Source organism: Scyliorhinus torazame, chromosome 7 (genome assembly GCF_047496885.1).
Source record: "Scyliorhinus torazame isolate Kashiwa2021f chromosome 7, sScyTor2.1, whole genome shotgun sequence".
NCBI lineage: Eukaryota > Metazoa > Chordata > Chondrichthyes > Carcharhiniformes > Scyliorhinidae > Scyliorhinus > Scyliorhinus torazame.
In genome coordinates this window covers 86,516,561-86,542,699 of record NC_092713.1, presented here as the reverse complement: position 1 = coordinate 86,542,699, position 26,139 = coordinate 86,516,561, and the positions used below count along the sequence as shown (strand labels likewise).

General features: G+C 45.7%; 1 protein-coding gene across 1 annotated transcript in view; it reads right to left on the bottom strand.

Annotated features, from left to right (window-relative positions):
- The window catches only part of dab1a (DAB adaptor protein 1a), a 747,664-nt gene that overhangs the window by 191,332 nt on the left and 530,193 nt on the right, over positions 1 to 26,139 (bottom strand). The window contains exon 4 of the mRNA XM_072512896.1: positions 22,674 to 22,772. Coding sequence (XP_072368997.1) covers positions 22,674 to 22,772 — 99 coding nt within the window. The remainder of the gene's footprint in view (positions 1 to 22,673; positions 22,773 to 26,139) is intronic.

Here is a 26,139-nt window from a genome sequence, read left to right as displayed (position 1 = left end):
TCCGAAAACTTCCATTCCACTTTTCTGGCTCAAATCTATAGTTCCCCCGAATCGGCATTTCCCTTGACCCTGCCCCCAACCCGAAGTGCTGTCGAAACTGCCTCCAAATTGTCAACGAAGCTATTACCACCGGACTCCCTGAGTATCTCCCCGGGGCCGTCGGGAGCGGCGCTGTCGCTAGCGCCTTCAATCCCGACCCCCTACCCAAACTCTCCTCCATTCTGACCCATTGGGAGTCAACCCCTCTAACCCAGCTCCGTACCTTCTCCACATTCGCTGCCCATTAATAATACTTCAGGTTCGTAAGACCCAAACCCGCTGCCTGCCTTCCTCTCTGTAGTAGCACATTTTTAATTCTGGCCACCCACTTAACCTTTTTGAACACTGAGGGCAATTTAGCATGGCCAATCTACCTAATCCGCACATCTTTGGACTGTGGGAGGAAACCTTAGCACCCGGAGGAAACCCACGCAGACATGGGGAGAACATACAGACTCCGCACAGACAGTGACCCAAGCCGGGAATCGAATCTGGGATCCTTGAGCTGTGAAGCAACTGTGCTAACTACTATGCTACCGTGCTGCCCAATAGTATGAGGATAAGTCACTTTTACTCAATAAAACATTACACTGTACCCTAAAAAGATTGAATAACTCCATGTGAAGGATGAGTTGAAGAAAGCAGTTCAGAAGGCAAAGGGCCAACGGGCCAACATAAAGTAACATTGATATCTAACTCATACTGAAGCAAATCATATGGAACAATGAAACTAAGGCGTGTGTAATAACCTGCACAGGACTCATCCACCTGGGGATGATTATTCCCCGTGTTCAATTGGACTGAGTTAACCCAGCACTAGTATAAAAGGCAGGCAGCTGTAGAGCCAGCTAAAAAGGAATGAGGATCCTGTGAAAGGGAACCGGGCCCTGTGCATGTGTGATGCTGTTGCTGAAATAAAGGACTTTTAAGAAGCTTGTTGGACTCCCCTGGCTTTACACAGCGTGATTCACATGAAAATTTTCTAAGTCTAGTTTCGGAAGCGTTTGGTGGGGTGTTTCTCAGTGGCTGCAGTGCCGTGTTTTACACCATTATTCAAAAGCCTCGGGGAATTTGGGGCCTCGGGGAATTCCTCCCAGTTGAGGCTACACTTAGGAAGTTTTCCTGCACTAGGGTGCGGAGCTTGCCAGCAGAGCTGGCCCCTCACAGATCAGGCACTTGGGCACCTTGGCATTGCCAATCTGGCATCCTGGCAGTGCCCCTGGTACTACAGCAGTGCCACCTGAGCCTAATGGCTAATTTAAATATCATTATCTGGATTTTGCCCAGCGATGGCGTGATCCAGATCCCACCGGGCATAGCGGGTTGTGTGACTCGCTATGGTCTGGCATGAAGTCTGATTTGGGGTTCTCCCAGGATTCATCCGTTGCACCTGGCTCTGCACCAGGTGCAATGCAGTGGCTGAATCACACCCTAAGAGTATTTGTATCCTGAACTTCTATAATTGTCTCCTGAACCTTTGGCAGAATACTAACATCCTGGAACACAACGAAGGAAGTAAAACAGCTCTTATTAAAGCAATTGTCTACAAGATTTTCTTACCTGCTTCTAACTGTGCTACTGAGTCATCCAGTCCAGAATCAGGAGGACAGGGTAGTTTCTATTTGGTGGATATTTAGACACACTGGTTGTCCAAAGAAACTTGGGGACCCAGTACAAATATCATTAAAATGCCATGAACGGGCACAGAAAATAATCAAAAAGGTTAATAGCATTCTGGCCTTAATTTATATCTGGAGGATTAGAATAATAGGGGTTATAAGCTATGCTTCAGCTGTATAAGGCCTTGGTCAGGCCACACCAGGGCTCCACGAGCAGTTCTGGGCACCACACCTTAGGAAGAATATATTGGCCTTTGAGGGAATGCAGTGTAGATTTACCAGAATAATACCTGAACACAGAGTATTAAATGATGAGGAAAAATGACGTGAACTAGGGCATATTTCCGTGAATTTAGAAGGTTAAGGGGCGACTTGATGAAGAAACTAAGGGGAACAGAATGGGCAGGTTTGGAGGAATTATTTTCCCCCTGTTCCGGAGTCTAGGACCATAGAGCCAGACCTTACAGGACTGAAATTAGGAAATACTTTTTCACATAAAGGGGGGTAGAAGTTTGAAACTTTGTGTTGCAAATGACAATTGATGCAACATCTATTTTCATTCTAAAACTGAGATTTATAGACTTTTATGTTAACCAAAGATATCAAGAGGTGTGAGACAAAGGTGAGTAAATGGAGTTAGGTTGTAGATCAGCCATGATCCCATTGAAAGATGGAATGTGATCAAGGGGCTAAATGGCCTATTCTTGTTCCTACGTTTCCAGAGTGAAGAAGGCCAGCCAATTCCATCAAGCGACCTCTGGAGTCCAACATTATCATCACAGACTCATCGCATCCCTACAGTGCAGAAGGAGGTCATTCAGCCCATTGAGTCTGCACCGGCCCTCTGAAAGAACACCCTACCTAGGCCTGTTCCCCTCCCTATCCCTGTAACCCCCCCTAACCTACAGGACACAAAGGGGCAATTTATCATGGCCAATCAACATAATCTACACATCTTTGGACTGTGGGAGAAAACCAAAACACCCGGAGGAAACCCACGCAGACACGGGGAGAATGTGCAAACTCCACACAGTGACCCAAGGCCGGAATTGAACCCAGGTCCCTGGTGCTAACCACTATGCCACCCTGCCACGGTGTCTGATGAAGGAGGTTGTAGCTTCCATTGCAATATAGCACTTCCATCGAATTCGAAACAACTAAGGAATGTCATGCAGTTTATGTGGAACAAAATGCTTTAATGAAAGCCCAAACAACTTACACTGTGCTACTCGAATATTCCATGAACAACAAAGTGCTGCAGTAGAAGCTCAATCAGTTGTCAATGCATCTCATGGAAAGGGGTTATACACCAACGTTTGACACTGAACCACATGAGGCAATATTATTGCAGATGGCCAAAAGCTTGGTTGAAGGGATGGGGAGTGAGTTAACGCACAAAAAATAAAGTACCCTTTTGGATGCGTACAGTGGGGTGTCTTGTTGCCTGCTGCATCAAGAACCACCCCATTATCAAATGAGATTCTGTTATTTTTTGGCCTCGGAAATGTCCCACTGAGGCTGCAATTGCCTCACTTCCTGCACTGACGAGGAAGAGATCAGGGCACCATTTTTAAATGCCACCCCAATTCTTGACCCTCAAACAAAAGAACAAAGAACAAAGAAATGTACAGCACAGGAACAGGCCCTTCGGCCCTCCAAGCCCGTGCCGACCATACTGCCCGACTAAACTACAATCTTCTACACTTCCTGGGTCCGTATCCTTCTATTCCCATCCTATTCATGTATTTGTCAAGATGCCCCTTGAATGTCCCTATCGTCCCTGCTTCCACTACCTCCTCCGGTAGTGAGTTCCAGGCACCCACTACCCTCTGCGTAAAAAACTTGCCTCGTACATCTACTCTAAACTTTGCCCCTCTCACCTTAAACCTATGCCCCCTAGTAATTGACCCCTCTACCCTGGGGAAAAGCCTCTGACTATCCACTCTGTCTATGCCCCTCATAATTTTGTATACCTCTATCAGGTCGCCCCTCAACCTCCTTCGTTCCAGTGAGAACAAACCGAGTTTATTCAATCAAACCTTTGGACCCCCCCACTGAGGCCTCCACCCCCACCCCCTCCAAGGCCCCAGCGTATCTCTTAGGAGGTCCTCTGGCCCCCCTCCACCCTTACCATACCGCTTAAAGACAGGGTACCCCTGGGCCTGATCCGTGGCATGGGCAACCTGCCACCTTGGTACTGCCAACCTGACACCCTGGCAGTGCCCTTGCCAGCCTGGTAGTGCCACCTGGACACCCTGGATGTGCCACCTTGGAGACCCCACCCCACCCAGGTGACGTTACGCAAATATGGACAAGTGTTAAATGGTGCCTTGGTGAGATCTTCCTGGTGTGGGAATTCATTCCCGGGCCTTGGGAGAATCAGGCGGCGACATATTTAAATGAGCCTAATAGCTCACTTAAATATGTAAATCTGGATCTTGCACCAACGAGGGCAAGCTCTAGTTCACGATGTCTCGTGAGAGCTCACCAGATCGCACGAGGTGTTTCAAGCATCATAACAGCCTCGTCGCATAACTGAGTTGGGCGCGATGAGGCCATTCGATTGTGCCCAATGGTTTTAAGGAGTGTCTTAAAAGAGGGAAGGTACGTTTAGGGACTGAAAGGTTTAGGGAAAGAATTCCAGAGCTGAGGGCCCAGGCAGCTGCAAGGAATAGTGGACCAAATAAACTAGTGGATGCTCAAGAGGCCAAAATTGAGAGAGGTGGATATCAAAGAACAAAGAACAAAGAAATGTACAGCACAGGAACAGGCCCTTCGGCCCTCCAAGCCCGCGCCGACCATACTGCCCGACTAAACTACAATCTTCTACACTTCCTGGGTCCGTATCCTTCTATTCCCATCCTATTCATATATTTGTCAAGATGCCCCTTAAATGTCCCTATCGTCCCTGCTTCCACTACCTCCTCCGGTAGCGAGTTCCAGGCACCCACTACCCTCTGCGTAAAAAACTTGCCTCGTACATCTACTCTAAACCTTGCCCCTCTCACCTTAAACCTATGCCCCCTAGTAATTGACCCCTCTACCCTGGGGAAAAGCCTTTGACTATCCACTCTGTCTGTGCCCCTCATAATTTTGTATATCTTGGAGGTTGTGTGGCTGGAGGCGCTTATAAAGAGAGAGGAAACAAAATGTCATGAAGGGCTGTGAAAATAAGGATGAGAATTTTAAAATACGAGAATTTGCTTAACCAGAAGTCAGTCGAGGTCAGCAAACACAGTGCTGATGAGTGAATGAAACGGTAGTGAGTGTTCAGACATAGGCTGCAGAGATTTGGAAAACTTTACATTCGCAGGCGGCAGAATGTGGGAGTCGAGCCTGAAGTAAAATGGAATAGTGAAGTCTGGAGGGGGTTTTTCAATCTCAGGGTCGAGACCCACGGGTACATCGTGGGTGGGTATCGGGAGGATCGAGGAGCGATCAGTCGCGGCATTCCAGATCGTGGGAGAAGCGTCCAATGGCTACGATCAGCTTTTAAGAATGCTGGCCACGACTGTCCCATAAATACAAACGATGGAGGCTTTCCGTTAGAAGCAGTGGCAGAGAGCACGTCACGAACGCAGCACGTACATTGATGCCATGCACCCTTTACATCCGTGATTTGGGCAAAAAGTTATGAAGGAGAGATGCTAAAGTCAATATTTTCCCGCTTCTGTAGTAGAAAGATTCAACACACTCTTTAAGACAAAATAACAAAGCTTTATTTTCGAAAAGACTGCATGCAGTACTGGCTGAAACTTGAAGTCAGAGAGCAGTCAACAAAACTGCTGAGTCTTTCGCAAGTTCCACCCTTTCGCAGAGAATTAGCTCAATATTTATACATTATCATTATCAAGATTGCGTGACAACAGTATAGTCAGGAATTTGATCGTAAATACAAACGGAAGCATAGAGCAGACCTTTTTTGGTCACATCACTCATACCATTATCTTGTCCTTGGAGGGAACATTGAAAGGTCGGAATAGAATTATTTCTTCCTGAACTTATCTTGTTTAATTCCTACGGCCCTGGTTTATGACGAGTTAGATTTATCAGGAGTTGCCGAGGTCCGGTGTTTTGGAATGGCTCGACCTTCGCTGATCTTTTCAGACTTCAAATTATGCAGAGTTGGCCTTATCAGTCTTACAGTCTGAAATGGTTAGGGCAGCATTTCTTACAGGGGTCTGGTGAACTGTGAGCATTCTTTATATGGGCCTGGTGAGCTGGAATGAGTAGTTCAGCCTTTCTTACATTGTATCAAACATTCTGACCAGTCTTCCCATTGACCAGTTTTCCCATCATGCCATCACTTAATTCGTACCATATCACAGAGATTCCTCCTGTTATGGGCGAGGCGTTTTCAGAACCCCAAAATGTTTTCAGAACCCCAAAATGTATCATGGAGTTCAACCAACCTCTCCCTTTAATGGCTTTGTTGCTTTTCCGAGCACGCGGCTTGTTCCCTCGGTGTGGTATTTCAATTATGGACACGTGGGTTTTTAAACACAAAACACTGTTTATTCCATGAACTCAACTTAACATCTTAAATAAACATTGGATCTCTTAACACCCCTTACTTCAAAGATAACTCAGAAAATATTGCAACCGTAAATATTTCCTTAAAATGTTCCTTCAATCTCCAAGAGACTTAACGCCTTTAAACAGTATCACATCAGGTTAAAGGATATATATAGTTTTTGTAGAATGGCAGAGACCTATTAGCTTGGTTGCCTTCAGCTCCAACAAAACAGCCAGGCTCTTTTAAACTGCTCTCAGCAAAACCAGCCAGGCACTTTCTGAGCTGCAAAACCAAACTGCAAAACTTGCAGCTCTCTGGAAACATGCAGACACACAAACACTGCTTTTAAACTGAAACTAAAAACCTGCAAAACACAAACTGCAAAATGGCTGAACTGAGCTGAGCTCCACCCACTCTATGACATCACTGTTTTCTTAAAGGTATATTGCTTAAACATCCAGTTCTTAAAGGCACTCTCGCATGACACTCCATTTGTAGCTGCCAGCAAGAAAGCAACAGGGCTGTGTGAAGAACTGCAGATGGGACATTTTGTAATAATGAAGAGAGGGCCAGAGTCACAAACAGGCCAGGATCTCACAACTGAATCTGCTGTAGAGGGCTTCTGAGGAAAGGACAAAGCAGCACTGGTGTGAGCTGTATGCAGAGCTCGAGGGCTCCTGGTGAACACCCAAAGAAAAAACTGAAGTCGGGTACAAAGCAGTCTAAAAATATTTTATTGAAGTATGGCTTTCTTAATTGTGATGTGGAGATGCCGGCGTTGGACTGGGGTGAACACAGCAAGATGTCTTACAACACCAGGTTAAAGTCCAACAAGTTTGTTTCGATATCACTAGCTTTCGGAGCGCTGCTCCTTCCTCAAGTGAATGAAGAGGTATGTTCCAGAAACATATATGCAGACAAATTCAAAGTTGCCAGACAATGCTTGGAATGCGAGCATTAGCAGGTGATTAAATCTTTACAGATCCAGAGATGGGGTAACCTCAGGTTAAAGAGGTGTGAATTGTGTCAAGCCAGTTGGTAGGATTTTGCAGGCCAGATGGTGGGGGATGAATGTAATGCAACATGAATCCCAGGTCCCAGTTGAGGCCGCACTCATGTGTGCAGAGCTTGGCTATAATTTCCTAATTGTGCCAGTGAAAATCAGGATGCAAAGCCCATGTGTGTTATATGCAGGGGGGTATTGGCAAAGGGAAGTTTAAAACCCTCAAAACGTCAAAGGCATGACGAGTTCGAGGACTTTATTTTTTTTTCAAAGGACGCAGCAAAAAAAATAGTCAGCTGAAGTCCTAAGCAGAAATGTAGGGGGCGATTCTCCGAGCCCCGCGCCGGGCCGGAGAATCGGCGCAGCCGCGCCACGACACCGGCACGCGATTCTCCGAGGTGCGGAGAAACGGCGCCATTTGCAGCGGCACGTTTGGCACGGCGCCGGCCGCTGGAAACGGTGAGGCCGCGCGGCCGCGCGGATACAGCAGGGTCCCGCCGGCGCCGTCCACCCCTGGACGCTACCAGCGGCAACTCTGCGCGAACGGTCGGGGGGCGGCCTATGGGGGATGGGGGGGGGGGGCGGGGGGCTCCTTCACCGTGGGTGGCCTCCGATGGGGTCTGGCCCGCGATCAGGGCCCACTGGGCTGGCCTCTCCCCCCCCCCCAGGCCTACTTCATTGCGTGGCCGGCCCCTGAACACCGACGCCATGTTGAGTCGCGGCCGACGCGCTAAAGAAGTCCCTTGCAGATACGCAGGTTGGCACGGCCCAACTGCGCATGCGCGGGTTGGCGCGGCGCCCATTAGGTGCAGGGAAAGGAGGCTGGAGCGGCGTGAACCGCTCCAGCGCCATGCTGGCCCCCTGTTTGGGACAGAATAGGTCGTACATGGGCCCGGTTCGCGCCATCGTGAAACGCGACAGCGTTCACAACGGCGCGAACACTTGGGTTCCATTTGGGAGAATCGCCCCCATAGCATTGAATGACAAAGCAAGTGAGATTGTGAGGATCTAGCAGGCTCACCTGTTGCATTAAAGGTAAGAAATAATGGTGGACCACGAAGGTCGGCCCGTGTGAGTCGCAAAGATCAGCTGGCCTGGGTTGCGAAGGTCAACCGGTATTGGTTGTGAAGGTTGGTCGGCATGGGTCCCGAAGGTTAGCCAGTTGGTAAAAGTGGGTCCCGGGAAAAAAAGTTTGAAAAACACTGGTCTAGAGGTAATGAAGGCATGGATAGTAGTTTTAACAGCAGATAAACTCAGGCAATGGTGGGGGTCAGATGATGTTATGGAAGTGGAAATGGAAATTCTTAGTAATGGCACAGATACATGGTCAAAAAATCATTCTGGGGTCAAATATGGCACCAATGTTGTGAACCGTCATTTTCAACCTCAGACAGTTATCAGAGGGATGGAGCTGGATCTTACATAACCCTCCAGAAGGCTTGAAGTGGATGGGCATGAAAGATCCTGTCGATGTCATTACAGTCAAACCTGGTCCTACACTTCCTTCAACCCCCTTTGGGTGGCGCTGCTGGGACTGTAGAGCTGGAAGGACTGTCCCAGGCCAATTAATGTTCCCCACAGCGTTAAATGGCTGCAAGGGCATGGGGTGTGCTCCCTCCCTCCCGGCTCCCTCCCTGCCATCTTGTCATTTTAGCTGCAGAAGTGTGGGGGCAGAAGGAAAAAACAGTTCGGACTAGTATATTCTTATTTCTCCATTTACTGGTGTTCTATTGTAAACTATACAAGACCAATAATAATAATAATCTTTTATTGTCACAAGTATGAAGTTACTGTGAAAAGCCCCTAGTCGCCACATTCCAGCACCTGTTCGGATAAGCCGGTACGGGAATTGAACCCGCGCTGCTGGCCTTGTTCTGCACTACAAACCAGCTGTCTAGCCCACTGAGCTAAACCGGCCCATTACAGGCCAGCATTCTTATTTCGGGGTTTTACAGATTTTGTTCTTCTAGGGGACCATGGTGCCATGTTAAATCTAGCCCATGAAGTCCGTGACTCGTGAACGGAGTTTGTGGCAGGAGCTAAAGTCAATAATTTTTGTTTTTCCACTATTCACTTGGAAGAAACATTTGCTCATCCAGCACTGGATTTTGAATAAACAGTCCGCCAATTTAGAAATAGTAGAATGGTCAAGAGGTGGTGCTGAGTTAGAGCTAGGTGTCATCAGAGTACATGTAGAAGCTGACCAGCTTTAAGATTATATCACTGAGGGAAAGCCTATAATACAAAACAAAATAGATCTTTGGAGGATACCAGGTGAATGGTGTGAGAATAGAACACAGAACATAGAACATACAGTGCAGAAGGAGGCCATTCAGCCCATCGAGTCTGCACAGACCCACTTAAGCCCTCACTTCCACCCTATCCCCGTGACCCAACAACCCCACCTAACCTTTTTGGTCACTAAGGGCAATTTATCATGGCCAATCCACCTAACCTCCACGTCTTTGGACTGTGGGAGGAAACCGGAACACCCGGAGGAAACCCACGCAGACACGGGGAGAACATGCAGACTCTGCACAGACAGTGACCCAGCGGGGAATCAAACCTGGGACCCTGGTGCTGTGAAGTCACAGTGCTAACCACTTGTGCTACCGTGCTGCCCAAGGTGCCCAGAATGGGATAAGAAGAGAAGTAAGAAGAGCCAGGCAAAGACTGCACCAACAGCTGAAGACAGACACGAGGAGCCAAATACAGGTTGTAGCAAAACCTGGAAGAAGACACCAAAGTCGAAAGATTCAGATTGACATTAACTATTTTACAAGAAATAAGCTAATTGCTGTGTTAATGACAATTCAAAAATATCAAGCCTCAAGAGCCACAAATAGGCATCTTGCTTCAATATGGGCATTGTAAAAAAGGTCAATCTGTATTTGTTACAGTACAAAATCTTACATGTTCGTTTCTGATGCATTAACTACGTTTGAAAAATGTAGCTAGTATTACCCCCCCCCCAGCGATCACAATTGCTGACCTTTCATAGTTTCAGTCATCAAGAAACTTACAGAAAATACTTTCCTTCATATTATGTATGAACAGGATATCCAAGACCAGGACCCTCAGACACTTGTTTTCTCATCTCCTTCCCAAAATGTTTTCATTACTTTCTGCTTTGCAGCATTAACTAGTTTAATTTGAGCTGGCTAATTTTCTATTGATTCCATAAGCCTTAAGTTTAATGTGGAACATCATCAAATATTGGTTGAAAAACCAATTAGATTCAGCTAATGACCTTGTACCATGTTCTGATAAATTACTGCCAGTTTTGTGTTGTGAAATGGTGAGCATTAATAATTGGGTTGAGACTGCTTCAACTCATTTCATACAGGACCAGAGAGGAACTTTTCATCTGCTGGTTTTGTGTGGATTCAAACCTAGGTCCTGTGGGTAAAAGGACAGTGGTTGCAGCAAAATTCCCTGATGATATTCTTCAGTCACTAATATTAGCATGTAGATTAAAGCTTATTTTTTTCATTTCAGAACCATAGGATTCCTAGAGTGCAGAATCATCGAATCATTGAATTTACAGTGCAGGAGGTCACTCTGCCCATTGAATCGGCACCGGCCCTCGGAAAGAGCACCCTGCCTAAGCCCACGCCTGCACCCTATCCCCGTAACCCAGTAACCCCACCCATCCTTTTTGGACGCTAAGTGCAATTTAGCATGGCCAATCCACCTCACCTGCACATCTTTGGACTGTGGGAGGAAATCGGAGCACCCAGAGGAAACCCACACAGACACGGAGAACGTGTAATTCCACACAGTCATGGGTCTCTGGTGCAGTGAGGCAGCAGTGGTGACCCCTGTGCCATCACGCCGTTGACTGTTTCTTGACATGATCAAGCAACATTTAGAGAAGAAGAATATTCTTGTGATTTTTGATTAATACTTAAGAATAAAAGACACTAAATGTAAAATAAAAGTACAGTATGTTTGTTTTGATTTAATGTTAGATGGACCAGCTTGAGAATCATCATCTGTGTGAAAGTAGTTTTCTCCATTGCCATATAATTGACATTATTGGAGAATAGTCTCTGCTATCAGGGAACAATAAAAGCCAGCTGATTGCCCATTGATAGACCTGCCGAAAGTAGAAATATCACAAAAATAGATTACAAAATAAGTTGAAATGCTTTCCAGTTTGCAAACAAATAACAGCCAAAATATGTAGAATAGAAATCACAGACTTCAGTACTGGGGATAAAATGACCAAACTACTGTTTTGAATTTAAGATGCGCAGAAATACTCTCATAGCCCTTGGCTTAAGGACTCTTGATTACTTTCATTAGTTACGTTAGCAGCACAATAGCCCTCAATGACTTTAAATGCGGATGATTCCTGCATACATGCACTATAAGAATCGATGAAGACATCTGTTTTGGCTTCTGACACCACTTTAGTAAGGTGAAATTTCTCTGGGAAGCAGACTATTCCTCAAATGATCGGAGTCCAAGTTACAGATATAACACAAAGAACAAAGAAAAGTACAGCACAGGAACAGGCCCTTCGGCCCTCCAAGCCTGTGCCGATCATGCTGCCCGTCTAAACTAAAATCTTCTACACTTCCTGGGTCCATATCCCTCTATTCCCATCCTATTCATGTATTTGTCAAGATGCCACTTAAATGTTACTATCGTCCCTGCTTCCACCACCTCCTCCGGCAGCGAGTTCCAGGCACCCACTACCCTCTGTGCAAAAAAACGTGCCTCGTACATCTCCTCTAAACTTTGCCCCTCGCACCTTAAACCTATGCCCCCTCGTAATTGACCCCTCTACCCTGGGAAAACGCCTCTGACTATCCACTCTGTCTATGCCTCTCATGATTTTGTAGACCTCTATCAGGTCACCCCTCAACCTCCATCGTTCCAGTGAGAACAAACCGAGTTTATTCAACCGCTCCTCATAGCTAATGCCCTCCATACCAGGCAACATCCTGGTAAATCTCTTCTGCACCCTCTCTAAAGCCTCCACATCCTTCTTGTAGTGTGGCGACCAGGATTGAACACTATACTCCAAGTGTGGCCTAACTAAGGTTCTATACAGCTGCAACATAACTTGCCAATTCTTATACTCAATGACCCGGCCAATGAAGGTGCTTTCTTGACTATTTTCTCCACCTGTGTTGCCCCTTTCAGTGACCTGTGGACCTGTACACCTCGATCTCTCTGACTTTCAATACTCTTGAGGGTTCTACCATTCCCTGTATATTCCCTACCTGCATTTAGACCTTCCAAAATGCATTACCTCACATTTGTCCGGATTAAACTCCATCTGCCATCTCTCCACCCAAGTCTCCAAACAATCTAAATCCTGCTGGATCCTCTGACAGTGCTCATCGCTATCCGTAATTCCACAAAACTTTGTGTCGTCTGCAAACTTACTTATCAGACCAGTTACATTTTCCTCCAAATCATTTATATATAGTATGAACAGCAAAGGTCCCAGCACTGATCCCTGCGGAACACCACTAGTCACAGCCCTCCAATTAGAAAAGCACCCTACTCTCTGCCTTCTATAACGTAGCCAGTTCTGTATCCATCTTGCCAGCTCACCCCTGATCCCGTGTGACTTCACCTTTTGTACCAGTCTACCATGAGGGAACTTGTCAAAGGCCTTACTGAAGTCCATATAGACAGCATCCACTGCTCTACCTGCATCAAACATCTTTGTGACCTCTTCGAAAAACTCTATCAAGTTAGTGAGACACGACTTCCCCTTCACAAAACCATGTTGCCTCTCGCTAATACGTCCATTTGCTTCCAAATGGGTGTAGATCCTGACTCGAAGAATTCTCTCCAGTAATTTCCCTACCACTGACGTAAGGCTCACCGGCCTGTAGTTCCCTGGATTATCCTTGCTAACCTTTTTAAACAAAGGAACAACATTGGCTATTCTCCAGTCCTCTAGGACATCACCTGAAGACAGTGAGGATCCAAAGATTTCTCCACACCAGGCAACATTCTGGTAAATCTCTTCTGCATCCTGTCTAAAGCCTCCACATCCTTCTGGTAGTGTGGCGACCAGAATTGAACACTATTCTCCAAGTGGGGCCTAACTAAGGTTCTATACAGACAGTCCTCTGGGACATCACCTGAAGACAGTGAGGATCCAAAGATTTCTGTCAAGGCCTCAGCAATTTCCTCTCTAGCCTCCTTCAGTATTCTGGGGTAGATTTCATCAGGCCTTGGGGGACTTATCTACCTTAATATTTTTCAAGGCGCCCAACACCTCGTCTTTTTGGATCTCAATGTGACCCAGGCTATCTACACACCCTTCTCTCGACTCAACATCCACCAATTCCTTCTCTTTGGTGAATACTGATACAAAGTATTCATTTAGTACCTCATCCATTTCCTCTGGCTCCACACATAGATTCCTTTGCCTATCCTTCAGTGGGCCAGCCCTTTCCCTGGCTACCCTCTTGCTTTTTATGTACGTGTAGAAAGCCTTGGGATTTTCCTTAACCCTATTTGGCAATTACTTTTCGTGACCCCTTCTAGCCCTCCTGACTCCTTGCTTAAGTTCCTTCCTACTTTCCTTATATTCCACACAGGCTTCATCTGTTCCCAGCCTTCTAGCCCTGACAAATGCCTTCTTTTTCTTTTTGACGAGGCCTACAATATCTTTCGTTATCCAAGGTTCCCGAAATTTGCCGTACTTATCTTTCTTCCGCACAGGAACATGCCGGTCCTGAATTCCTTTCAACTGACATTTGAAAACCTCCCACACGTCAGATGTTGATTTACCCTCAAACATCCGCCCCCAATCTGGGTTCTTCAGTTCCCGCCTAATATTGGTATAATTAGCCTTCCCCCAATTCAGCACATTCACCCTAGGACCACTCTTACCCTTGTTCACCAGCACTTTAAAACTTACTGAATTGTGGTCACTGTTCCTGAAATGCTCCCCTACTGAAACTTCTACCACCTGGCCGGGCTCATTCCCCAATACCAGGTCCACTACAACCCCTTCCCTAGTTGGACTATCTACATATTGTTTTAAGAAGATCTCTTGGATGCTCCTTACAAACTCTGCCCCGTCTAAGCCCCTGGCACTAAGTGAGTCCCAGTCAATATTGGGGAAGTTGAAGTCTCCCATCACAACAACCCTGTTGTTTTGACTTGTTTCCAAAATCTGTCTACCCAACTGCTCCTCTATCTCCCGCTGGCTGTTGGGAGGGCTGTAGTAAACCCCAACATTGTGACTGCACTCTTCTTATTGCTGATCTCTATCCATATAGCTTTGCTGCCCTCTGAGGTGTCCTCCCGTAGTACAGTTGTGATATTTTCCCTAACCAGTAGTGCAACTGCGCCACCCCTTTCACATCCCCCTCTATCCCACCTGAAATATCTAAATCCTGGAACGTTTAGCTGCCAATCCTGTCCTTCCCTCAACCAGGTCTCTGTAATGGCAACACATCATTTATTGCTGGTCAAAAAGGAGGCCTTGATAAAGGTTTCAGTGCTTTCTCTAGTTCCTTGCTTCTTATTAAATCGCTACAGAACCTTGACCCGTTGCAAGCAATCACAGATAACAGTATGAGGGCTGTCCTAGTTTTGAGTGTTCAGCTGTGTCCCGCTGGCAGTGAGCTTATTCCTTTCTGCAAGACACCGATAAATTTAGAATTGAGGTGAGGGTTTAAAATTATCCCTGCAAAGTGTGAAGCATTCTTGTGGTAAATACTGCTTGATAAAATGTGATGTAACGCCTTAAAATATTGTCCATGTGCATCGAATGTGAATTCATTAAAATTCTATTATTACATTTAAAGAATGATTAGAGTAACAGGTGGGATAATATTCAAGATCTGCCAAATGTTGATTTAAATAAGGTTAATGCATATGCTTTTTCTTTCCAATTAAGGGGCAATTTAGCGAGGCCAATCCACCTACCATGCACACCTTTGGGTTGTGGCGATGAGACCCACGCAGACATGGGGAGAATGTGCAAACTCCACACGGACAGTGACCTGGGGCTGGGACCGAACCCAGGTCCTCAGCGCTGTGATGCAGCAGTGCTAACCACTGTGCCACCATGCCACCCCAGGTTAATGCATATCTAAGGATCATTAAGATCAGTTTTTATTCCTGACTTAAAATATATTTTTGTGTGTTTTCAAATGTTATTTTTCAGTCAAAAAAAGAGAACATTGTCAGTAGGGAGCATGGAACTGGAACCCCCTCCCCTTCCAAACAAGCTACATTTGAAGGAAATCTGTAAAACGTTAGTTTTTAGCACGAGAATCACCAAGGGGTTAAAAAAGGATGCTCAATGAAATATCAGCCCAGAGTCTAGCAGTGGCCCAGATAATTCACCCATCAGGCACAATGACACATGCATTAAATCTAAGATAAGGAACAAGTGGGATAAAGTAGAACGATATATGCAGGGGATAAAAAAGTGGCAAATTTCAATATTCCCAATTCCATAATTCAAATAAAACTTTAAATCCAGACACAACTGTGGGCAACATCTGGAGGACTTCACAGGCAGCGGATCTTTTTCATTTTTATGCACTTTCAGTGCACACTTATCTGAGATTTGATAAGTTTGATAGGAATCAAAATCTCAGTCCATTTATACAATTAGGTTTAGGGGGCCAGCTCAGCTCAGTTGGCTGGATAGCTGGTTTGTGATGAGGAGCGAGGCTAACAGGTTCAATTCCCGTAACGGCTGAGGTTCTCCATGTTGTGTGGTGATCTTCAGTTTAAATCACCACCAATCAACTCTCCCCCTCAAAGGGCAAAGCAACCTATAGTCATCTGGCACTATGGCGGCTTAATAAAATGTTAGGTTTAGTTTGTGTACTTGGTGACTGCATGTAAAGCAGAACTGCTGAAATCACACGAAAACATCACATCAGTCACCTTACATTGTCAGATGTGTGCGCGCATCTAGCAATCTAGATTTCTGCACAAAGACCAGAGAGTATTTGTTTCTGTTACAGTAAAATATAGTAAAAAGCCATTCTATTACCTATCCACCAGCCCATAACAATACATGAATTTATAATACACGCTAATAAAAAAAATACTTTAATAATCCATATCTATTTGAAATATATCAACTTTAACGTGAGACAACAAATACATTTCATAAACTGTACAAACTGCAACGGGTCAGCTATTATAACGATTACAAACTTTGAATAACACAAAATTAAATTTAGAATATGGTTCATCAGCAAAAATATCAAATGGCTTATGTGCTTCCTAATCTTCTAAATTGGACTATATTTAGGAAACTCTACTCTCCAAAGCTAATTACTTTCTCTGGCATTGCAATAAAAATTAATACTCAAAAATAGCTGGCACAACATGAACTGACCCGATGATATGTAAATGCCAGTACATTATCATGAGTTGCAGTTCAACAGTTTTTCTCTGAACAAAAATTCAATCGCTGAGAATTCTACACATGTCACCCTAACTGAGGTCGGCTAACGCAACACTGGTTGATGTGGCTCAGTGCTCCCCAGAGCGTGGGAGGCTGGGTCATTGAATTTATTCAAGGCAGAATTAGTGTTCAGACAGAAGGTTGAAAGGTAAGGCAGCTGAGGGTTACAGGCGCTGGCAAGAAAGTGGAATTGAGATTACAACCAGATCAGCCATAATCCTATTGACTGTGGAGCAGGCTCGAGAGATCAAATGGCTTACTCCTGCTCCTAACTCCTATGGTTGTATGTTCCTGCAATCATGGGTCATACACTGAGCCATTGGTAAGAATTTGGAATTTTCTATTTGCAATTTTACTATTATGATTTACTTTCTGAAGTTGGGAAAGGCCAATACGACACTTGTCACAATGCATCTTTGAGACATTTAATTTGTACACCAGATACGCAATTCAGTTAGTCAGTGATATTTGTAGAACATAGAACATAGAAAAATACAGCACAGAACAGGCCCTTCGGCCCACGATGTTGTGCCGAACCTTTGTCCTAGATTAATCATAGATTATCATAGAATTTACAGTGCAGAAGGAGGCCATTCGGCACATTGAGTCTGCACCGGCTCTTGGAAAGAGCACCCTACCCAAGGTCAACACCTCCACCCAACACTAAGGGCAATTTTGGACACTAAGGGCAATTTATCATGGCCAATCCACCTAACCTGCACATCTTTGGACTGTGGGAGGAAACCGGAGCACCCGGAGGAAACCCACGCACACACGGGGAGGATGTGCAGACTCCACACAGACAGTGACCCAAGCCGGAATCGAACCTGGGACCCTGGAGATGTGAAGCAATTGTGCTATCCACAATAATACCGTGCTGCCCTTAAGAACACATTAATCTACACTATATCATTCTACCGTAGTCCATGTACCTATCCAATAGCTGCTTGAAGGTCCCTAATGTTTCCGACTCAACTACTTCCACAGGCAGTGCATTCCATGTCCCCACTACTCTCTGGGTAAAGAGCCTACCTCTGACATCCCCCCCATATCTTCCACCATTCACCTTAAATTTATGTCCCCTTGTAATGGTTTGTTCCACCCAGGGAAAAAGTCTCTGACTGTCTACTCTATCTATTCCCTTGATCATCTTATAAACCTCTATCAGGTCGCCCCTCATCCTTCTCCGTTCTAATGAGAAAAGGCCTAGCACCCTCAACCTTTTCTCGTAAGACCTACTCTCCATTCCAGGCAACATCCTGGTAAATCTCCTTTGCACCTTTTCCAAAGCTTCCACATCCTTCCTCAAATGAGGCGACCAGAACTGTACACAGTACTCCAAATGAGGCCTTACCAAAGTTTTGTACAGCTGCATCATCATCTCACGGCTCTTTAAATTCAATCCCTCTGTTAAGGAACGCTAGCACACCATAGGCCTTCTTCACAGCTCTATCCACTTGAGTGGCAACTTTCAAAGATGTATGAACATAGACCCCAAGATCTCTCTGCTCATCCACATTGCCAAGAACTCTACCGTTAACCCTGTATTCCGCATTCATATTTGTCCTTCCAAAATGGACAACCTCACACTTTTCAGGGTTAAACTCCATCTGCCACTTCTCAGCCCAGCTCTGCATCCTATCTATGTCTCTTTGCAGCCGACAACAGCCCTCCTTACTATCCACAACTCCACCAATCTTCGTATCATCTGCAAATTTACTGATGCACCCTTCAACTCCCTCATCCAAGTCATTAATGAAAATCACAAACAGCAGAGGACCCAGAACTGATCCCTGCGGTACGCCACTGGTAACTGGGATTCAGGCTGAATATTTGCCATCTACCACCACTCTCTGACTTCTACCGGTTAGCCAGTTCGTTATCCAATTGACCAAATTTCCCACTATCCCATGCCTCCTTACTTTCTGCAGAAGCCTACCATGGGGAACCTTATCAAATGCCTTACTAAAATCCATGTACACTACATCCACTGCTTTACCTTCATCCACATGCTTGGTCACCTCCTCAAAGAATTCAATAAGACTTGTAAGGCAAGACCTACCCCTCACAAATCCGTGCTGACTATTCCTAATCAAGCAGTGTCTTTCCAGACGCTCAGAAATCCTATCCTTCAGTACCCTTTCCATTACTTTGCCTACCACCGAAGTAAGACTAACTGGCCTGTAATTCCCAGGGTTATCCCTAGTCCCTTTTTTGAACAGGGGCACGACATTCACCACTCTCCAATCCCCTGATACCACCCCTGTTGACAGTGAGGATGAAAAGATCATTGCCAACGGCTCTGCAATTTCATCTCTTGCTTCCCATAGAATCCTTGGATATATCCCGTCAGGCCCGGGGGATTTGTCTATCCTCAAGTTTTTCAAAATGCCCAACACATCTTCCTTCCTAACAAGTATTTCCTCGAGCTTACCAGTCTGTTTCACACTGTCCTCTCCAACAATATGGCCCCTCTCATTTGTAAATACAGAAGAAAAGTACTCGTTCAAGACCTCTCCTATCTCTTCAGACTCAATACACAATCTCCCGCAACTGTCCTTGATTGGACCTACCCTCGCTCTAATCATTCTCATATTTCTCACATATGTGTAAAAGGCCTTGGCGTTTTCCTTGATCCTACCCGCCAAAGATTGTTCATGCCCTCTCTTAGCTCTCCTAATCCCTTTCTTCAGTTCCCTCCTGGCTATCTTGTATCCCTCCAGCACCCTGTCTGAACCTTGTTTCCTCAGCCTTACATAAGTCTCCTTTTTCCTCTTAACAAGACATTCAACCTCTCTTGTCAACCATGGTTCCCTCACTCGACCATCTCATCCCTGCCTTACAGGGACATACATATCAAGGACACGTAGTACCTGTTCCTTGAACAAGTTCCACATTTCACTTGTGTCCTTCCCTGACAGCCTATGTTCCCAACTTATGCACTTCAATTCTTGTCTGACAACATCGTATTTACCCTTCCCCCAATTGTAAACCTTGCCCTGCTGCACGCACCTATCCCTCTCCATTACTAAAGTGAAAGTCACAGAATTGTGGTCACTATCTCCAAAATGCGCCCCCTCTAACAAATCCATCACTTGCCCTGGTTCATTACCAAGTACCAAATCCAATATTGCCTCCCTTCTGGTCGGACAATCTACATACTGTGTTAGAAAAGCTTCCTGGACACACTGCACAAACACCACCCCATCCAAACTATTTGATCTAAAGAGTTTCCACTCAATGTTTGGGAAGTTAAAGTCACCCATGACTACTACCCTGGACTTTTGCACCTTTCCAAAATCTGTTTCCCAATCTGTTCCTCCACATCTCTGCTACTATTGGGGGGCCTATAGAAAACTCCTAACAAGGTGACTGCTCCTTTCCTATTTCTGACTTCAACCCATACTACCTCAGTAGGCAGGTACTCCTCGAACTGCCTTTCTTCAGCTGTTATACTATCTCTAATTAACAATGCCACCCCCACCTCTTTTACCACCCTCCCTAATCTTATTGAAACATCTATAACCAGGGACCTCCAACAACCAGTTCTGCCCCTCTTCTATCCAAGTTTCCGTGATGGCCACCACATCGTAGTCCCAAGTACCGATCCATGCCTTAAGTTCACCCACCTTATTCCTGATGCTTCTTGCGTTGAAGTATACACACTTCAACCCATCTCCGTGCCTGCAAGTACTCTCCTTTGTCAGTGTTCCTTCCCCACTGCCTCACTACACGCTTTGGCATCCTGAATATCGGCTAGCTTAGTTGCTGGACTACAAATCCGGTTCCCATTCCCCTGCCAAATTAGTTTAAACCCTCCCGAAGAGTACTAGAAAACCTCCCTCCCAGGATATTGGTGCCCCTCTGGTTCAGATGCAACCTGTCCTGCTTGTACAGGTCCCACCTTCCCCAGAATGTGCTCCAATTATCCAAATACCTGAAGCCCTCCCTCCTACACAATTTCTGCAGCCACGTGTTCAGCTGCACTCTCTCCCTATTCCTAGCCTCGCTATCACATGGCACTGGCAACAAACCAGAGATGACAACTCTGTCTGTCTTGGCTTTTAATTTCCAGCCTAACTCCCTGAACTCGTTTATTACCTCCACACGCCTTTTCCTGCCTACTTCGTTGGTACCAATGTGCACCATGACTTCTGGCTGCTCCCCCTCCCCCTTAAGGATCCTGAAGATACGATCCGAGACATTAATTGATCCATGTGTTCCTTTGACCCGATTATACTTCAGCATCTGTGTTGATGCAGCACACATTTCATTTCACAAATTTTAGGGAATTGAGTTACTTAACAGGTAACACATTGCATTTTGGGAAGTGGCAGTAGAGTCTTCTTCGAGACAGGATCTACTCCCATTTGGAAGCAAATGGACGTATTAGTGAGAGGCAGCATGGTTTTGTGAAGGGGAGGTCGTGTCTCACTAACTTGATAGAGTTTTTTGAGGAGGTCAGAAAGATGATTGATGCAGGTAGGGCAGTGGATGTTGTCTATATGGACTTCAGTAAGGCCTTTGACAAGGTCCCTCATGGTAGACTAGTACAAAAGGTGAAGTCACACAGGATCAGGGGTGAGCTGGCAAGATGGATACAGAACTGGCTAGGTCATAGAAGGCAGAGAGTAGCAATGGGAGGATGCTTTTCTAATTGGAAGGCTGTGACCAGTGGTGTTCCGCAGGGATCAGTGCTGGGACCTTTGCTGTTTGTAGTATATATAAATGATTTGGAGCAAAATGTAACTGGTCTGATTAGTAAGTTTGCAGACGACACAAAGGTTAGTGGAATTGCGGATAGCGATGAGGACTGTCAGAGGATACAGCAGGATTTAGATTGTTTGGAGACTTGGGCGGAGAGATGGCAGATGGAGTTTAATCCGGACAAGTGTGAGGTAATGCATTTTGGAAGGTCTAATGCAGGTAGGGAATATACAGTGAATGGTAGAACCCTCAAGAGTATTGAAAGTCAGAGAGATCTAGGTGTACAGGTCCACAGGTCACTGAAAGGGGCAACACAGGTGGAGAAGGTAGTCAAGAAGGCATATGGCATGCTTGCCTTCATTGGCCGGGGCATTGAGTATAAGAATTGGCAAGTCATGTTGCAGCTGTATAGAACCTTAGTTAGGCCACACTTGGAGTATAGTGTTCAATTCTGGTCGCCACACTACCAGAAGGATGTGGAGGCTTTAGAGAGGGTGCAGAAGAGATTTACCAGAATGTTGCCTGGTATGGAGGGCATTAGCTATGAGGAGCGGTTGAATAAACTTGGTTTGTTCTCACTGGAACGACGGAGGTTGAGGGGCGACCTGATAGAGGTCTACAAATTATGAGGGGCATAGACAGAGTGGATAGTCAGAGGCTTTTCCCCAGGGTAGAGGGGTCAATTACTAGGGGGCATAGGTTTAAGGTGAGAGGGGCAAGGTTTAGAGTAGATGTACGAGGCAAGTTTTTTTACACAGAGGGTAATGGGTGCCTGGAACTCGCTACCGGAGGAGATGGTGGAAGCAGGGACGATAGTGACATTTAAGGGGCATCTTGACAAATACATGAATAGGATGGGAATAGAGGGATACGGACCCAGGAAGTGTAGAAGATTGTAGTTTAGTCGGGCAGCATGGCCGGCACGGGCTTGGAGGGCCGAAGGGCCTGTTCCTGTGCTGTACATTTCTTTGTTCTTTGTTCTTGTTCTAGCACGGTACCAGATAGTGAATTTTTTAACTGAATCTTTTGGTAGTAACAAAGAGTTACCCAGCCATTGGCTCCTAGTCTGCACACAGCACTCATTCATAATGCTTCCCCTGTCTGACAAAATCATGGAATCAGCAGTGTAACCCAGAGCAGTCTCCACATTGCTGAAAGCAACATTTTACCTTTTTAGTCTTGTTGGTATCCTGTACTGTAGATCTTGGCCCATAATTTACATCTCGCAACAATGACAATTACTGTAATAATAAATTAAATCTACAGTCAACCCCACTTAGACTTTGGACTCAACCCACCCTCACCTGCGAAAGTATCTGAGGCCTGCAAGCTAGGAATATTTTTACAATAGGACTTTGCTGAATGGTGACTTACTCCTGTCTTTTCATCAAAGATCTTTATGCCTCCGAATGAAATGGTCAGAAAGATCCTCTGTTTGTGTTCCCCTTTTGAGCGTGCTGCAGCCGCAATTCCCTGTTGGAGGTAAAACAATGCAAGTGTCAATAAGAAAACACAAAGTTCGATCAAGCTGTCCTTGGGTTCCCAGCCTGCTAAATTCAAAAGAATTGTTGAATCCTGTCACTATTTCCCACGTAGTTCAATTGACTCATGTGTTCCTTTGGTCCAATTATGCTGCCGCTTGTTTGAAATGGCACCGTTTTCATTTCACATCCATATGGAGAAAGAAATCACTGAACGTTTTGGGAAGCAACATAAGATTGTCTCAAAGAGGCAATTTCATATGATTTGATCTTTACACTAGCTCAGAAAAGAAATAGCTCACAATATATAAAGCAGAATTACTTTTAACCTCATGAATATATGGTCATGTTACATCAGAAAAAAAGAATAAAAATCATATTTAGCACCTTACCACATCTTTCAGAAACATCCAAAAGTGCTTCATATACACTGACCTACTTTTTAAGGGCAAGAACTGTCAAGCAAATGCAGAACAATGAGGCTAACAAGATCGCATAGATAAGATGAATATCCAGTGAATCACTTTTGCTGTACTGGTTGAGAGGCAGTCAGAGAGCAATTATATTCTGTCCTCATTTAATTAAGCAATGGAACTCTCTCTCTAGCAATCCCTCAAAGCAAGAAGCCTGTGGCAAAAGCTTGCATGTGACTAAGTGTTGACGCCAATGGAGAATCCATGGACGTATACACAGGAAAACCGGCATTGCACCTGCACCAATTCCGCTACTGGTGAGGAGCTAGCACCGGTGCCACGTGGAACACCATCGGTTCCCATGAAAAATGGTGCAGGATTCGCCGAGTCCGTGATCAACATTTGCAAGGCTGAGAAGCTGCAGCCACACATAAACATACACTCCCCACACACACACTTATCGGAGCCAAAAAGATGGGACAGGTTGTGCTGGAGTGCCAATACAACTGACGGGTCAGCTGGGGCCAGAGGGCACCCAAGAGGGTGCCATGGGTGGGGTCACCTATATGACTCAGGGCACCGGGTTTAAAGCGGATTGTCAGCGGCATGCGCAGCCCCATGACTGCCTGGCCGGCTGCGGTCGTGGTGTTGCGTACCCGTCCACCCCGACCCCACAGCCCATCTCCTGGCCACCCTCCACTACTCCCCCTGGCCCTGGCAGAAGCTCCGGCAGGCCAGCGCCATGACTGCCGGTGAAGTGCTGGACACTGTCCATACACCCTCTCTCTCCCTCAGCAGCAACCACGCCAGGTTCACGATTTATGAGAGGACATGTGGACCGCGCCGTCGGGAACTCGGCCCATCAGAGGCAGAGAATCGCCGGTGGGCTCATTAATGATATGCAAACAGTGTTTAAGTACGCACGGTGTGCATTGCATCAACGCCGTTTTCGAGGTGACAGAGCATCGAGATTTGGCATCAAACCAGCGCCTACCACAATTTTGGCGTCTTCCGCTATTCTCCGACGGATTGCACACCCCGATTTCGGCATCGGCTAACGGAGAATCCTGTCTGGAGTCTTTTAATGTGGGGAGGCTGTTGCAATGCAGCCCCACAGGTTCTGGCTACCCAGTAAATTTGCAATGGGACCGTTTATGCGCACTTCACTCCTGAAAAATGGGCGGTTGGGAAATCAGTTTAGCATTTCTAATAAGACTTTAGTACTTTAGTAGTGCACTGAGTATCAGCGTACATTGTGTGCTCAAGTCCTTGCAAGGACAATCTTCTAAAACAGAGGCAGAAGAGGGTGGCAGCTTGGCAGCTTGGCAATGCCAACCTGGCACCCTGTCAGTGCCCATTCCAGCTGGCAGTGCCAGGCTGGCACCCAGGTGGCGCTGCCAAGGTGCCCTGGTGGCATAAGCAGTGCTAGGGCACAACCCTGCCCGAAGTGCATGCATTTAGGGGCCTATAATCCTCCTGGGAGGCCCCCAGTAGTGCTATTTCATCTGTTCCCCGTTCGTGGGGACCAGTGCTGAATGGCGCTCGTCCAATATCTCTGAGGCGAGGGGGATGAATCCCAAAGCCTCAGGTACCTCAGGAATCTGCACATTAAAGCGAGGCTAACTGTCTTGCTCTAATATGCAGATTTGCCAAAAAGTGATCCCACCCACAACGGGCAGGATTTACATCGCAACGTCTCACGAGGTCACATTGGATCCTGCGAGGCTTTGCGAGCTGGGTAGATCCCTGAAGTCTGCCGTCTTTTATCGGCCATGCTGCGCCGCATCGAATTGCTTTTCAGGCGTAGCGTGGCCATTTGATAGTACTCCTATATTAAATAACGCATTCAATGAGGCCATATGGGTTGAGCTCAGATATAAAAAAAGGAGCAGTCACATTGCTAGGACTGTACTAGAGACCTCCAAATAGTGGAAGTTAGTTAGAAGTGGAAATAGGTTGGCAGATTTATGAATGAAAAACACGAGGGCAATAATAGTTGTGGACTTCAACTACCTTAACATCAGTTGGTATACTTATGGTGCGAAGGGCACAGAGGGAACAAAATTCTTGAATTGCATTCAAGTGAACCTTTTCAGCCAGCACATAACAAGCCAAGTGAGATGGGGTACAATTTTAGATTTAGCTTTGGAAAATTAAAATGGGTGAGTGGATAAAGTAGCAGTTTGGACCATTTTGGAGATAGTGTCCATAATATAATTTGATTTAGCATCATTGTGGAAAAAGACAAAGATAGAACAAGAGTAAAAGTTCTAAATTGGAGGAAGACTAATTTTACAATGCTGGGGTGAACTGGCGAAAGTGGACTGGATCCAACCACTAGAAGAGAAAACTGTGTCATATCATTGGGATGCATTCAAAAGCAAGATTCTATGGGCATAGTGTTGACATGTCTCCATAAAAAAAAAGGGTGTCATTGTCAAATCTAGCGCCCCCAGTTACCTAGAAGCATACAGGGTAAGATAAAGCAGAAAAATAAAGGTTATGACAGTCATAAAAGGCTTAATATTGTAGAAAACCAAGAGAAGTAGTACAGGGATGAAAAAGGAAATTAGGAAAGCAAAGAGAGGATAAGAAAAAATATTGGCAGGTAAATCAAATAAACCCAAAACTGTTTTATCAGTATATTAAGAGCAAGAGTAACTAGGGAAAGGGTAGGACCTATCAGAGATGTACATGGTAACTTGTGTGTTAATTCTGAAGGTGTGGAAGGGGTTCACAATGAGTACTTTGTCTTTGCCTTCTTTAAGGAGAGGGATGATGTAGACCTTCTAGTTAAAGAGGAGTGTGAAATATTAGATACAATACACATTATGAGAGAGCAAGTACGGGAGGGACTGACAAGCTTGAAGGTGGATGCATCACAAGACCTAGATGGGTTGCATCCATAGCTGTTAAAGGAAGTCATGGAGGAAATAGTGAATGCTC